The sequence below is a fragment of the Patagioenas fasciata genome, chromosome 11, assembly GCF_037038585.1.
Source record: "Patagioenas fasciata isolate bPatFas1 chromosome 11, bPatFas1.hap1, whole genome shotgun sequence".
In the NCBI taxonomy this organism is placed as follows: domain Eukaryota; kingdom Metazoa; phylum Chordata; class Aves; order Columbiformes; family Columbidae; genus Patagioenas; species Patagioenas fasciata.
In genome coordinates this window covers 2,157,365-2,171,250 of record NC_092530.1, presented here as the reverse complement: position 1 = coordinate 2,171,250, position 13,886 = coordinate 2,157,365, and the positions used below count along the sequence as shown (strand labels likewise).

General features: G+C 48.3%; 1 protein-coding gene across 1 annotated transcript in view; it reads left to right on the top strand.

The window, feature by feature from the left end:
* The window catches only part of LOC136106378 (dynein axonemal heavy chain 9-like), a gene marked incomplete at its 5' end in the record, with an annotated part of 97,355 nt that overhangs the window by 37,150 nt on the left and 46,319 nt on the right, over nt 1–13,886 (top strand). The window contains 10 exons of the mRNA XM_071813641.1: nt 801–961; nt 1,995–2,151; nt 3,554–3,658; nt 6,308–6,465; nt 6,770–6,908; nt 8,113–8,400; nt 8,876–9,086; nt 11,358–11,485; nt 11,960–12,068; nt 12,750–12,897. Coding sequence (XP_071669742.1) covers nt 801–961; nt 1,995–2,151; nt 3,554–3,658; nt 6,308–6,465; nt 6,770–6,908; nt 8,113–8,400; nt 8,876–9,086; nt 11,358–11,485; nt 11,960–12,068; nt 12,750–12,897 — 1,604 coding nt within the window. The remainder of the gene's footprint in view (nt 1–800; nt 962–1,994; nt 2,152–3,553; nt 3,659–6,307; nt 6,466–6,769; nt 6,909–8,112; nt 8,401–8,875; nt 9,087–11,357; nt 11,486–11,959; nt 12,069–12,749; nt 12,898–13,886) is intronic.

The window sequence follows — 13,886 nt, the reverse complement described above, 5'->3', positions numbered from 1 at the left end:
GGGAGGCTGCTGGACTCAGTCTCAGTTTTGACTTTAGAAAGTAAGAAAAAGCATTCAAGCTTTGTTCTTTGTAGCGTCCTTTGTCTGGTGTGGGGCCACAGGGACTTATGTGGGACTCCCTTCTCCTGCAACACCTCTCCCACACTACTCCCCTGTCCCTGACACCATGCCAAGTGTTTAGCCTTGCAGGTGGGTGGGAAGATGCCCTGAATGTATTGGGTTGTGGCTCTTCCCTCATCTGTGTCATCTCAGAGGCAGCCAGGCTGCTCACAGGGTTTCTGTCTTCAAGGCTCAGCTGGGCTCAGTGGTGCCTCGGTCCAGCCTGGGGTGAAGTGATGCATCTGGACCTGCCTGCTGGTTGTGCAGAGAGCGCTGGCCATGCCTGTCTTTGTCCACCTGTCCCCAGTCTGTTTCCTTGGTGCTGTCTGCAACCTCTTCCTTGTCTAGATGGCCTCTGCTCCTTCTCTCACTCTGGTTGCATTGTGAGACCTTCTTCATGACTTGCTGCTTCTTAAATCTATTCAGGAGTCTTTTTGTAAGGCTCTTTCTCTTGGCCATTAATTTTTTCCTCTCCCACCAATGTGGTCACTAATTTGGTTCCTCCCCTTTACTGATGGGAGATGGGGAGGTGACATTTCTCACCGCATTGCAAGGAGGCGGCCTTCCTCACCACACCTGCCTTGCAGTGAGGACCAGTCATCCCCCATGAAAATTTTATAGCAGTCGCTATTTTGGCCCCCGAGCTGCATGTGTCTGGCATCCCCGGCCTTCCTGTGATGGTGTTTGTGGGTGTGTTGCAGGTGGACAATGCCCAGGCCTTCATTTGGCTGTCACAGCTCCGGCACAGATGGTCAGATGAGGAACGGCACTGCTTTGCCAACATCTGTGACGCCCAGTTCCTGTACTCCTATGAATACCTTGGCAATACCCCTCGGCTTGTGATCACTCCGCTGACCGACAGGTAAGTCCCTGGGACACAATGTCATAGCTGGGCTTTGCCACACAGGTAGAGAGAGAGATGCCAACCAAAGATGGATTTAGTTCAGACACCTGTATCCCTCTTGTTCTGTCTTCATGTCCCAGCACTCCAGTGGTCGAGCTCTAACTCTTATCTGGTTTTTGGTGGTACCCTCTGGGGAATTTGTACATCAGATCCCTGGGTGGGATTCAGCTCACACATTAAAACACTTGTGGGTGTCTTCCTGTGCACAAGATGTCCACAGTCCATAAAGCTGGTGAGTCTAGAGAGCTTTCATCCCATCTTGAAGCAGACATCTACCTGGTTGCCTCAGTGGGGACACCTAGGGTTACTTGAGATACTCTGTGTTGTCCCACCTGGCTTCCAGCTGCCAATCCAGAAGTGTAAAAGTCTCCTATGGACCCCTTGTCATATCTCTCCACCCTATGTGACATTTCAGCAACCAAGAGCATCTCAGGTGGCTCTAGTCACCTGTGTTAGTCAGCTGCGTCAAGCCCCCAGGTATCATCAGGTTTTGTTGGCTATATTGACTACACCTCTGTGGCTTATACAGGTAGTATAGATACTCACATGTGGACACCACCCCAGTGTCCATCATCAACATGATGGAGAAACTTTGGGACTTGCTGCAGCTTTGAGTTGGGTTCACTCATAGGCCACCTGAGCAGGTTTCTGTCAGTGACAGGTCTTCCAGAAAAGCTGTCCTTTTCTCATACTGCCTGAGATGTGCCCAATATCCATGAGTTGTATGAGGATCCAGAGATCCTCACAAGCTGGACATGAAGAGGTTTGGGCAGACCTTGGTGGAAGATGAGTATCTCTTGGAGAAAACAGAGCTGAGCAGAGGTGGTAATTAATGCCAAGAAGGCTTTCAGCTCAGACATGACCCCTGCTCACGTACAGCTTTTCAGAGGAGAGGCTCTGCTGAGTGCAATGCTCTAGTGCTATTGCCCTGCAGCCCCCAGTTGACCTATTGGACATATTTCCTTTTTTCATTCATCATTCACTGTGAAAGATGTTACATCACCCTGACCCAGTCACTGCACCTGACCATGAGCGGAGCACCTGCAGGCCCTGCGGGCACTGGCAAGACGGAGACTACGAAAGATTTGGGGCGAGCCCTGGGCATCATGGTGTACGTGTTTAACTGCTCCGAGCAGATGGACTACAAGGTATGGCTCCCACCTCGGCTGCAGTGCGGTCACATGGGGCTGGGGATGCTCAGGGCCCGAGCAAACCTGAAGGATGAGAGTAATCCAATGGTACCTGGGGTGCATTAGGAGAGGTATGACCAGCAGGTCAAGGGAGGTTGTTCCTTCCGCTCTGCTCTGCCCTGGTGATGCCACATCTGGAGTTGTGTCCAGTTCTGGGCTCCCCAGTTTAAGAAGGAATAACTGCACAGAGTCCAGCAGTGGGCTACAAAGATGCTGAGGGGTCGGGAGCTTCTTTCTTGTGAGGAGAGACTGAGAGAGCTGGAGCTGTTGAGCTGGAGAAGAGAAGCTGAGAGGGATCTGATCAATGGGATCAATATCTCAGGGTGGCTGTCAGAGGATGGACCAGACTCTGTTCAGTGGTGCCCAACGCCAGGGTGAGGGACAACGGGCACAGACTGAAACACAGGAGGCTCCATGTGAACATGAGCAGAAACTTGTTTGCTGGGAGGTGCCAGAGCCTGGCCCAGGCTGCCCAGAGCGGGTGTGGAGTCTCCTTCTCTGAGACATTGAAACCCGCCTGGACCCACCTGTGTGATCTGCTCTGTGACCCTGCGTGAGCAGGGCTTGGACTGGGGGATCTGCAGAGGTCCCTTCAGCCCCACCAGGCTGGGATTCTGTGATCACCTCTCTCCAAATCCCTGCTACACTCCTTTAAGCTGAATGCCTTTTCCTTCTCCTCCCGTTCCTTCTCTAAGATTTGCACAAGGTTCTTCAGGAGGCAGAGACCCGAACTATCTTCTCTGCCTCATTATGCATTTCCCTTCCTTTCTGGAGTTAGATTTCATGTGTAGTTCTTCAAAAATGTTGGTCTGTTCAGTTGAGACCAAGGCTGTGCTGATAGTTGGACCCTGGTCGTTTCTTCTCGGCGTGCTCGCGACCTGGCAGCCCCTGGCACGGGGAGGGACCTGTCCTGGTTTTCTCAGGATCCTCTCCCAGAATAAACCCAAAACATAGTGAACCTTCAGCCGCTACAGAGCACTGAATCATTAGGCTGAGTCTTGCTCTCTGCCAGTCTGGCACGGTACAGTGATTTTGGTAGCCTCGGATCATATTTCATTTAGCTTATGGGCTCTCCCAGGAAACGGGACCATCAGTAATTCAGCACAAGTGACCTTTAAATGAAACTGGTGCACAGATATATCGAGAAAGTGCAATTAGCAGATAAAGTGGCAAGCTGCGCAGAGCTATAAATATTATAATTGAGTTGTGCCTGCTGTTTCCATGCACTTTTCTAAATACCCACAATAGACTGTAAATTGCTATAAATAAACAGGCTGGGAAATAAAATCAATTTTTTGCTGGAGTTGATTCCATTTATGATTTCACTCCTGTAATCTTTGTTTTTGTTTTGTTTTTCCAGTCTTGTGGGAATATTTACAAAGGCCTTTCCCAGACGGGAGCCTGGGGCTGTTTTGATGAATTTAACAGGATCTCAGTTGAGGTCCTTTCTGTGGTTGCTGTACAGGTGAGTGGAGAAACACTCATAAATAAATACAAACAGAGCAGAGCCATTCTGCAGTCTTTGGAGCAAGGGTAAAAATGGCAATTGCATATTGCCGGTTTCAGTTCTGTGTATAGGCAGGTGTGGGATTAGATCTCAAGATTAATCACATGAATATCACAGCACTGCCAAGATGTCGCAGTTACGTGCTGCAAAGATATTTGTCACTTTTCTTGCCCCAGTTACAGCATTTGTGCCAAGACAATTCTTTGTAGCATCTTTTCCCAGACCACTACGCACCATGGCTCTGTACCTGTTCCTCCTCAGGAAAGCACTCGTGTCATTAATCTGCTGTGAGATAATTGCAGCACATCGTTTCAAGACAGAGAAGCTGCCTTGACTTGCGGCTGCTCAGTCTGCAATGTAGGGAATAATTTTCACAGAGGGGAAGAGGGGTGTTTGGGGCAGATCCGCTGGACTTCTGGGGGTTCCTTATCACCCCTGGTCAGGCACAGGTTGTGTGTCATACTCAGGAAATGGGAATACATTCAGGATTAATTTTCTTAACCTGTCTCCAAAACTGTATGGCTGTGGATTTAGTTCTGGTGTCTGTAACGACAGCTCTGCCAAGTGGCTTTGGAAGGTATTCCTGGCCAACTGGCACCATTCCTTGGAGGAATGTGTGCAGCCCCGTGGTGCTCCCAAAAGCCAGTGTCAGCTGGTGACACTCGGGAGCTGGAATCTGGGGCAGATCTGCGGCCCTTGCTGACGCGCTTGCCCAGGGTACCCTGACACCGTGGGATTAAACCTGGGACAGAGCTATTGGAGCGGTGCCCAGCTGGGCATGGGTGTTTCCCCTGGTGAATGGTTTCTCATCTCCTCTGTAGTTTAGCTGCTCAGTGCATTGTGTTGGTGAGTCTCGTGTGAAGCGCAGCAGCATCCCTGGAGAAGGGCTGGAAGGGAGACTGGCCTCCCCATCGTGCCAGAAAGTCCTGTGCTCTCGTGCTTATATATATAATCTGTCACTTCGCGTCCTCCTTCCCCTCCTCTTACCAGCCCATGAGGAAACCTGGCATTATTTTATACAGGGGAAGCCTTGGGGGGCTTCAGTGCAGAAAACTGAGGTGCCAAAGTGCCCAAGTTCTTCAGGATCCAGCTGTCAGCTGAGTGCGTGTTTTAGGATCCTAATATCTGATTGAGGTGCTGAATTGTTCCTGGACTCCCTTTTGGGCTCAGTGTTATAGAAAGATATAAAGCTCAGAAGTTTCTACACTTCTGTAAATGTTTCGGTCAAAGACATTGTTCTTAACCCCTCCATGAACTCCTCATTCTTCTCATCTGTTTCACTCATAATTGGTACCTTATGTGGCATCCCAGAGAAGCCCCAGGCAGGTACAAGAGTTTATGTATCATTCCCTCTCAATTTCTCTTCCGTCAGGTCCTAGTTTAAAGTTGTCATTGAAAAAAAGTCTTTGAGGATCTTGAAATAAAAAGGGAAGCTGAACAAAAGAAGCCCAGGAATGACTCAACTGCTAATGGTTCCCTCGCTCCTGGCTGGAGCGTGGCAGCTGAAGAAAGCGGCACGGCCGTCATTCCATCATGGTGTCTCCTGGCTGCTATTAGGAGTGTTACCATGGCGATGTTTAATTGGCTGTCTTACTCATGCAGCTGATGTCGATATGGTTCCTTACAGGGAAAAATTCGATTAATTGCTTTACTTTGAGATGGCAAACAGTAGTGAGGTTAGAGCGGTGAATAGAGAGAGATTTGCCCCTCGCTGAGGTGCTGTTTGCAGAGAGGTGAACTCTTCGGAAGGAGAGGAATGAGCAGAACAAAGCTGCAATCAGGCAAATATAAAAACCAATATAATATTAGTGAGTGAAGGTGTTAGGAGAGGTTTTACAGCTTCTACCTTCTGGTTTTGGTTTTAAATCAAACGTCTGATGTCCCAAAATCTTTAAAAGTGATATCAAGTGGTCAGTTTACAACTGAGCTGAGGCCAAGCTTATTGGGAGGTGCTACCCCTTCTCTGGGCCTGGTCAGGGAACGGAGCAGGCACAGGAGGGTTTTGGGATGTCCTGAAGAGCAACGCTGTGTGGGGAGAGGTGAGATGGGTAAAGGGAATAATGGGCCCATATTGTGATAGACTTTGGGGAGTGCGTTTGGGTGTTGGCTATGTTGTGGATACCTGTACTGCCCTGTGTCTCTCTCACACATCAGACCTCTGCTGGGCTGGCTGGTTCAGAGATGGTGGAGCCTTTGGTGGTGTTTTTGCTGTGAGATGTGCTGAGCAGTGTCCCACAGGTGATGTCAAAAGCCAAGGTGAATGCAGGCAGTGCTGGGGACATTTCCCGCTCCTGAGTTGCTCTTCCTGACCCACGTTCATCATTGTCTCATGGAGCAAAGGTGTGAAGTCTTGCAACTCCTTTGCATTTTGACTTTCCACTCTCTTCAGCTCTTTTTTCTGCTTTGCCAGAGTTTGACTGAGATGGGAAATTGATATTGCCATGCTGATGTACTCCAAACAGTGTATAAAGCTTTATGCTGCCGGTAAAAAATAAAACAGTGATTAGCCCCATTTGTCACGAGGCCAAGAGTAACGAAGGAAGCACCGTTGTCTGATGTGTTTTTCATAAGTGAACGCTGATACTATAGTACTGTCTTGATTTCTAGGTGAAGAGCGTGCAGGATGCAATACGGGAGAAGAAGAAATCCTTCCATTTTCTTGGAGAAGACATCAACTTAGTACCATCAGTAGGCATTTTCATCACCATGAACCCTGGTTACGCAGGGCGAACAGAGCTACCTGAGAATTTAAAAGCTCTCTTCAGGTGAGTCCAGGTCAGGGTTTGTGACCTGGCAGAAACTGTCTTTTGGAACATCCAGGCTCGACCTCATGTCCTTGGGGAATTCACTTGCATAGGGCATTCGCAGGTAGTTTAAGCCTTGCACAACAGGCCTGGGTCTGGGCACGCACAGGCAGGGCAAAGGAGCTCTGTCCCTTGTCGTGGGGAAGGCAGAGGGTGACCTGGCTCATAAAAGAAGGCCTAGAAGATGAAGCTGCAAATGCGCTGCCTGTAAGACCTGTAGTCAAGAAATGCTTGTTCTGCAATGCCTCCTCACCTGTCATTTTAGGCCGTGTGCGATGGTTGTGCCAGACTTTGAGCTGATCTGTGAAATGATGTTGGTGGCTGAGGGATTCATCGAGGCCCGGGTGTTAGCCAGGAAGTTCATTACTCTCTACCAACTCTGCAAAGAGCTCCTGTCCAAGCAGGTGAGCCTGATTCTGTGGCTGAGTGGTATGATGAATCTCCAAAATCAGCAGAAACATGGCACTGTGCTGCTCAGCTCCATGGCTAACGTTTCACAGCTTTTATTTAATGACTGCATTTGCACTGGCTGCTGGGGGAGGAGAGGGTTGGTGATCATCGGAGCAATAAAATTTTCAGACTGCTTTACTGGAGCATCTGCAGGGACAAAAGCATTTGACCAGCTGCATTAATGGGAGACCTTTCAGTGAGTTTAAATGACACCATGTTTGGGGTAGTATTCAGTGACCTTTTGCTTTCCAGTCTCTTCCTATTGATTCTCCTGCCTGCAAAGGGTTTATGGTGTCCCTCTCTGAGTTCAGCCTTAGGCTGGTTCCAGGTCTTGTTAGAGTTACTGTCAGTGCAAAGCAAATCAGATTTTTCCTTGTCATTATTTGTGTAGATCGAAGCTGGGTCCAGAGGAGACCTGAATCAGGATTCCTGATGATACAAACCTGATCTTGGCTGTGCCAGCATGAGGCTGGGTGGGATATGCTCTGTCGCAGAAACTTGGTGCTGTGCCTTGAGGGGCCTGGTGGAAGCCATGGCCTCCCACACAGAGCAGTCAGCTGTCGAGCTGTGCTCTGGAGGGTGTTAACAGGACAGAAATATGAACAGTTGTTTGTTGGCTTGAGAGTTCTTCTCATGCCATTTTGTGGTACTTTTTCAGCAATGTCTTTACTGACCCCTTATTCCTGGACCTCCTCTGAGACCAAACAGGCTTGTCATCTTGTGATGGGCAGGGTGGAGAAACTTGGGTCTTTGGGGCCTCATAATGGACTAACAAGCCTTTCACCTTGGTGGCTCCTGCAGATGCAGGGGGCTGGCTGGCCTTGCTATAGGTGCTTTATGATTTAGGTGAAACAAATTGCTTTGGTCTCTGGAGTGCAAATCCTGCTGCTGTCTTACTGCCAACTGTGAGCCCATGTGATGGTCTGAACAGCTGAATTATTTGACTCTTTAATACTGTCCCTGACGGGAATCTCACCTACTGAGATGGAAACCAGGTCACTCAGGCTGGAGAAGGTCTCTGGCCACAATGCAAATAACAGGTTTAGATGTATTTTCATTGCTTACTAGTCTGGCAGTTTGGGAATGGTGGTTCTTCACCCTACATTGTACTGTCTAAGCATAAACTCATGCCTCTTTTTTTTTCTTCCTCTGGTATAGGATCACTACGACTGGGGCTTGCGTGCCATTAAGTCAGTGCTAGTTGTTGCTGGCTCCCTCAAGCGAGATGACCCAGAGCGACCCGAAGACCAGGTTCTGATGCGCTCTCTTCGTGACTTCAACATCCCCAAGATTGTGACGGATGATGTGCCGGTGTTTATGGGGCTGATTGGGGATCTATTCCCTGCACTGGATGTGCCTCGGAAGCGTGACCTGAATTTTGAGTCGTTTGTGAGGCAGGCTGTGCTGGACCTCCGGCTGCAGGCTGAGGACAACTTTGTGCTCAAAGTAAGACCAAGAGATCTTCTGCTACACCCACGTCGCCATCAAATCATTTGGGTTTTCTCAAACAGCTTTGCTTCTACAAAGAGAGCTCTGCACAGCATTGTCCTTGCAGGCAGATCTCGCTGGAGGGCAGTCAGCTGTGCTGGGTCTGAGGCAGTTGCACCTGCTCCTGAAGTCAGCACTGGATCAGTCTCTGGGCTTCCAAAGGGGCCAACTTTTGTAGGCTCATGAAAGTGTAGCCCCTGGAGAGCAGGGCCTCATCAGGTGGTGGTTGTCAAGTATAAACAGCGCTGAAAGTTTATCTGCAGGCTGAGGATTTCACCCATTGTGATTAGAGTGGCTGGACCAAACTCAATTGTCAAATCTGCTTGTGTCTCAGGGTCACGTCTTTCTAAAGAGGTGGCCCAGTGGGACCTATTTTATAGACCTGAACTTCAGTTTGGCATCTTTGTCTAAAATTTGGGAGTGTTTTTCTCAGGTGGTGCAGCTGGAGGAGTTGCTGACGGTCCGGCACTCTGTCTTCGTGGTGGGTAACGCGGGCACGGGCAAGTCTCAGGTGATGAGATCCCTGAACAGGACTTACCAGATAATGAAGCGACGTCCTGTCTGGACAGACCTCAACCCCAAGGCAGTCACCAATGATGAGCTCTTTGGCATCATTAACCCAGCAACAAGAGAATGGAAAGACGGTAAATGTCATTTCATGTCTGAAATATGTAGATAAAGACGGGTATTTTTAATGAATTTCCCGAGCAGCAGCAGGGTGACTGGTTCTTCATGTGCAGGTCTGAGAGCCCAGGTGCTTGTCTGCTGCCTACAGCCACATGACAGTTTGTTGTTGAAAGGATACACAGGATGTTTTAGCTCTTTGATCTTCAAATGGGAAATATAGCATAAGCCTACTTGATCCTATTGCCCCAAGAATAATTTTAATGCCCATTAATACCAACACTTACCAGTTCCTAAGTGGGGCAGGCAGTTTTTGGGAGTTGGCTGGACCAGTGATGGAAGAGATGTCCCTCCTGCACTGTGGTGTGCACTGGGACCCCAAAAAATGTCCCATCCCCAGGTTTTCATTGCTGATAGCACGCACAGCAGCCTTAACGTCAGTTTTTCCACTCAGTATGGCTGCCCGATCTCTGTAGCACACCAGCGTTTGCCAAGCTGTTGATCCTGCTTACTCCTGAGGAACATTTCAAACTTGCTGGAAGATTACAGAAAATCTGGAGTGGAAATGTTGGGTTGTGACTAATACATAAAGGCAGCTTCGATTTACGTGTGCAGCGGGTTTGGGAGGTGTGGGGGAGGTGAGGGAAGACATTACCATGAATCATCCACAGCAGCAGATGAGCTGCCACCCACCTCCCCTGGCCCCGCCATGGACCCTTCCCGACCCCCTGCTTTGCTCCAATGCCAGGTTAATTTCTTTCTAATTGTAATTAGGGAGCCTAAATCAAAGTGGCAGAGGGACGTGCAGGGTACAGCCTGAACTGTGCAGACTGGCTGCAGCAGTGGCTGCAGATCGAGGGCAGCGGTGACACCGAACAGCAGGAGGGACATTTTACAGGTGACTGTCCAGTGGTTTCTGGCCTGCGATGGTTTAAATGAAATAGTGGCACTCCTCCCTGAGCTTTCAAGGCAGATATTTTCTGCAGTAACCATTCCTGAAAATGTTGTTTCATGTTGTCAAAGACCAGCAAGGCAATCTTCACCACAGCCTAGCAAGAGGTGACCTGTTCCCTTACAGATCAGCCCCTGCTTTTCCGCTCCCCAGTTTTATCCTGTCACATTATCAGAAGTTGAAAAGGTCCTACATGTTAGGTGGTAAAAGGTCCCATATGGGAATCCCAAAAGTGTTCTTTGCAGAACAAAACTCTTCTTTTAAACCCCAAGAGAGCCGTGTGCTGTGGATGCACAAGGTCAGGACAGAGGCGCTTTCCTCTCCCCGCTGCCGCGGTGTATCCGAGGGAAGCCCTGGTGCCCTGAGACAGCAACTGTTTCTGATGCTAATAATGTCGGAGTGGTTCCCAAGGCGTGTGTCCAACACGTAAGGAACTGGCTGGAGGCAGAGGCGCTGAAGCGTTATTTTTGTTGACCCAGTCTCGGGATCACACACCTGTTCCAGGTGAGCCGTTCTGCATTTGCTGAGCACAAGCTTTGTCTTCAGTCAGATGGTGCCACTAGCTGTTCCTGATCTGGATCACAAAGAAATAGCTTGTCCTGGAGAAAAAAAGAAAAAAAAAAAGAGTTCTTGTCACAATTCACTGGAAGAGAGGCTTTTTTTTAATGTTTGCCTGATGTTTTTTCATGAAGACCAGCATCTCCCGAGGTATTTTCACATGTAGAGGAGAGCAATAGTTTTGTGGAGTTTTCATTTGCTCTGCAGTGCTGCTGCTCTATTCCCAGCCTTCGTGGTCTTCTTAACATTCATTATTTACTCCCCTTGAGACTCTGTATCCTCTCTCTCCTTGATTTTACCAACATTTTGTTCTGTCATTCAATGTCATTCTGTGCTTGTTCTCCCCTCAGTCTCACTAAAGCCATGACCCAGCGTTTAATGCATCTTGATTGCCCTGATACACTTTGAGCCACAAAAAAATATTTATAAGGATTTCCTAGGCATATTCAGGTGGTTTTCTCTGCATTGTATAACTCATGCCGCCTTTTGCCTTTGAGTAGCTACTCTACATTTTTCTTATCCCTTATGATTCTCGGTGGGAATGAAGCTCGTGCATAGGTCTGCAATCATTTTCAATAGTGATAACTGATAACCCTTTTTTCACTTTAAAGCAAACTAGAACCGTATTGTGATATAGTAATATTTACGTATAGGCACATAGAGTTTTGCATGTTTGAGAGGAAAGCATTAATTAGAGTAATTTTTACTGTGTTGCTGGAGAAAACCGTTAGAGCAGGTGTCAAGTTCAGTGTTCATCACCATCTTCCTGTCACCCTCCCAGGCCTGTTTTCATCAATCATGCGAGAGCTGGCCAACATCACGCATGACGGTCCCAAGTGGATGGTACTAGATGGAGATATTGATCCAATGTGGATTGAGTCTCTTAATACTGTGATGGATGATAATAAGGTAATGAATATAAGTTAAAGAAGGAGATATTCTTTGACTGCATGGCATGGTTCAGCCTAAAAATGCAGATGCTGAAATAACACCTCCTAGAATAATGCGGTTGTGTTTCTTCAGATACACCAAACAATATCACATATAGAAAATGGTGCATGAGGGGAAATAGCTCAAATCATGGTTTCATTGTAATTTCCCTTCCTGGAACTGGGCTCATGGATAATCACAGATGTCCTGATTGTAACTCCAGGCCCTTCAAAAATAGGGTGGGGTCATAATTCCACACCTTTTTCCGCCGCTCGAAGGGAGTGCTGTTCCTTTGAGTCATGGAAGACAGTTCTACTACCTGCTGGAAATCAGCTGCATTCCCTCAAGGAACTGTGCTGGCAGCAACCAAGCTTTTTAGTGCAAAGTGCTGAATGCTTTTCATTCCTGTTCCTGGGGAAGATGTCATTCTGTCTGTCTGTCTGCCCAATGCAGGTGCTGACCCTGGCGAGCAATGAGAGAATCCCTCTGAACCCAACGATGCGGTTGGTGTTTGAGATCAGCCACCTGCGCACAGCCACCCCAGCAACCGTGTCCCGAGCGGGTGAGTCCTGGCCTGAGCTCCGCACTGGGATTTGCCGTGAACCCAGGAGGATCTAGTGCCATTAACCAGTCTTCTGTTGGCCAACTTGACTCCTGTTGCAAGTACCCAACCTGAGATCACAGCGGCCGTGGGTGGACAGGGCAGGTTTCTGACAGACAAACTGAGGATCCTGACCCCAAATGCACATGTGGAGCTGTCATCATCCTGGAGATTTACCCAGAGCACTCTGACTGTTGGTGGGTGATCATGGCTTCAGCGTTGCTGAGTGCTCCTGTTGTGCAAAGCCCTTTGGATGGACTTTATGAGGAGAAGGACAGTATCTGTCTCAAAGAGTTCTTGATCTTCTGAAGAAGTGCATGAAGTATGGGAGAAGGGAATGGAGGTGTCCCCTAGTTTTACACATGGGGAAATGGGGCCCAGAGCAATGAAACTGCTCAGACAAGACAATGTTCTGAATTTAGGGCAAGGTCATGAAAAGCGCCGTGGTTTCAAGGGTGAAGTTTCTTCACTGTTCATGTTTCTACTCTGCAGTGGGGCAGGAAAAGGGGGCAGGTAATGGGACGTCCCGTCATATTTGATAGGGTTTTAGTTGTGTGAAAGTACCTGGTAAACTCTGCTGGAAGAAAGGAACAGTTTCTGCTATGTCTTTACTATATGTTCTCTCCTACCCTGGGCCTAAAGGGATCCTGTACATCAACCCGTCGGATCTGGGCTGGAATCCTCCAGTGAGCAGCTGGATCGACAGGCGAGAGATCCAGTCCGAAAGAGCCAACCTGACCATTTTGTTTGATAAGTACCTGCCCATTTGCCTGGACACCCTCAGAACAAGGTACCATCTGATGAGTGATTGTGTCACCCGTGGTGAGGGCATGGGGACACCTGCCACTGTCCAGCCCAGCTGTGCTGCGCTGGGTTGTGCTGCACATGATCCTCCTTGCCCCTGGAAGCCCTGAGCATCATTGGCTTAAGCTCAGAGAACCAGCAGGGCGAGGTGGGCAAAGTGACGCTCCTGCCTGTATCGTGTTGGTCAGATCTGGTTTTCATCTGATTTTGATTTGATTTTTATTGTATTTCCTGTATCAACTCTCTATCTCTTGGAAAATAATTCCGGCAGATCCCAAAGAGAAAGCTTTTCAGCCTCCTGATGTGTCAGGCTAGACCTGAGCCCACTCCACAAGTTATTTTTCATTAAGAACTTGGGTATTTGGAAGGGTCCTAGTGCTTCTTGGCTTGATTTGGCTTTAAAGCAGTGTCCACAGGGAAGTCATGTGGTTCTTGCTTATCATCATGTGAAACCATTCTCTTTCTCATACTGTGGTGAGGACTGGCCAAAGTAGAGTCCCAGAAAACTTAAGGGAGCATCTCCCATCCTCTGCTTGCTTCCTATAGTTGCACTTTCCTTTAAAAACAAAAGAAAAATCAGTGAGCATGGGAGATGTCAGCCAAAAGGGGGATGTGTCAGAAGGGTCTGGAATCAGGACTTAAACATTGTGCTAGGGAACTTCTCTCTGTGGGACCAAGTTGGTTTTGACTGTTGGTAGCAAAGTCAATCGGACGTTTCCCATTCTGTTTGCTGAACATTGTCTCAGAGCGTGAAATCCACGGGATTAGCTGCAGGCAACCCTGAGCTGAGTGTTTTGGTAGCTTGCTTAATTCAGAAATCGTAGAACCAACCTTTCAAATAGCTATAATTACTTTATGGAGGACTTCAGTGCAGCTACAATATGAGTTTGGAATTCTGTAAGTGTAGCTTAAATGAATGTAAAATGGCAAGATGAAAGGGTTTATTTTATTACTCCTCTATTTGACCGCTTTTGA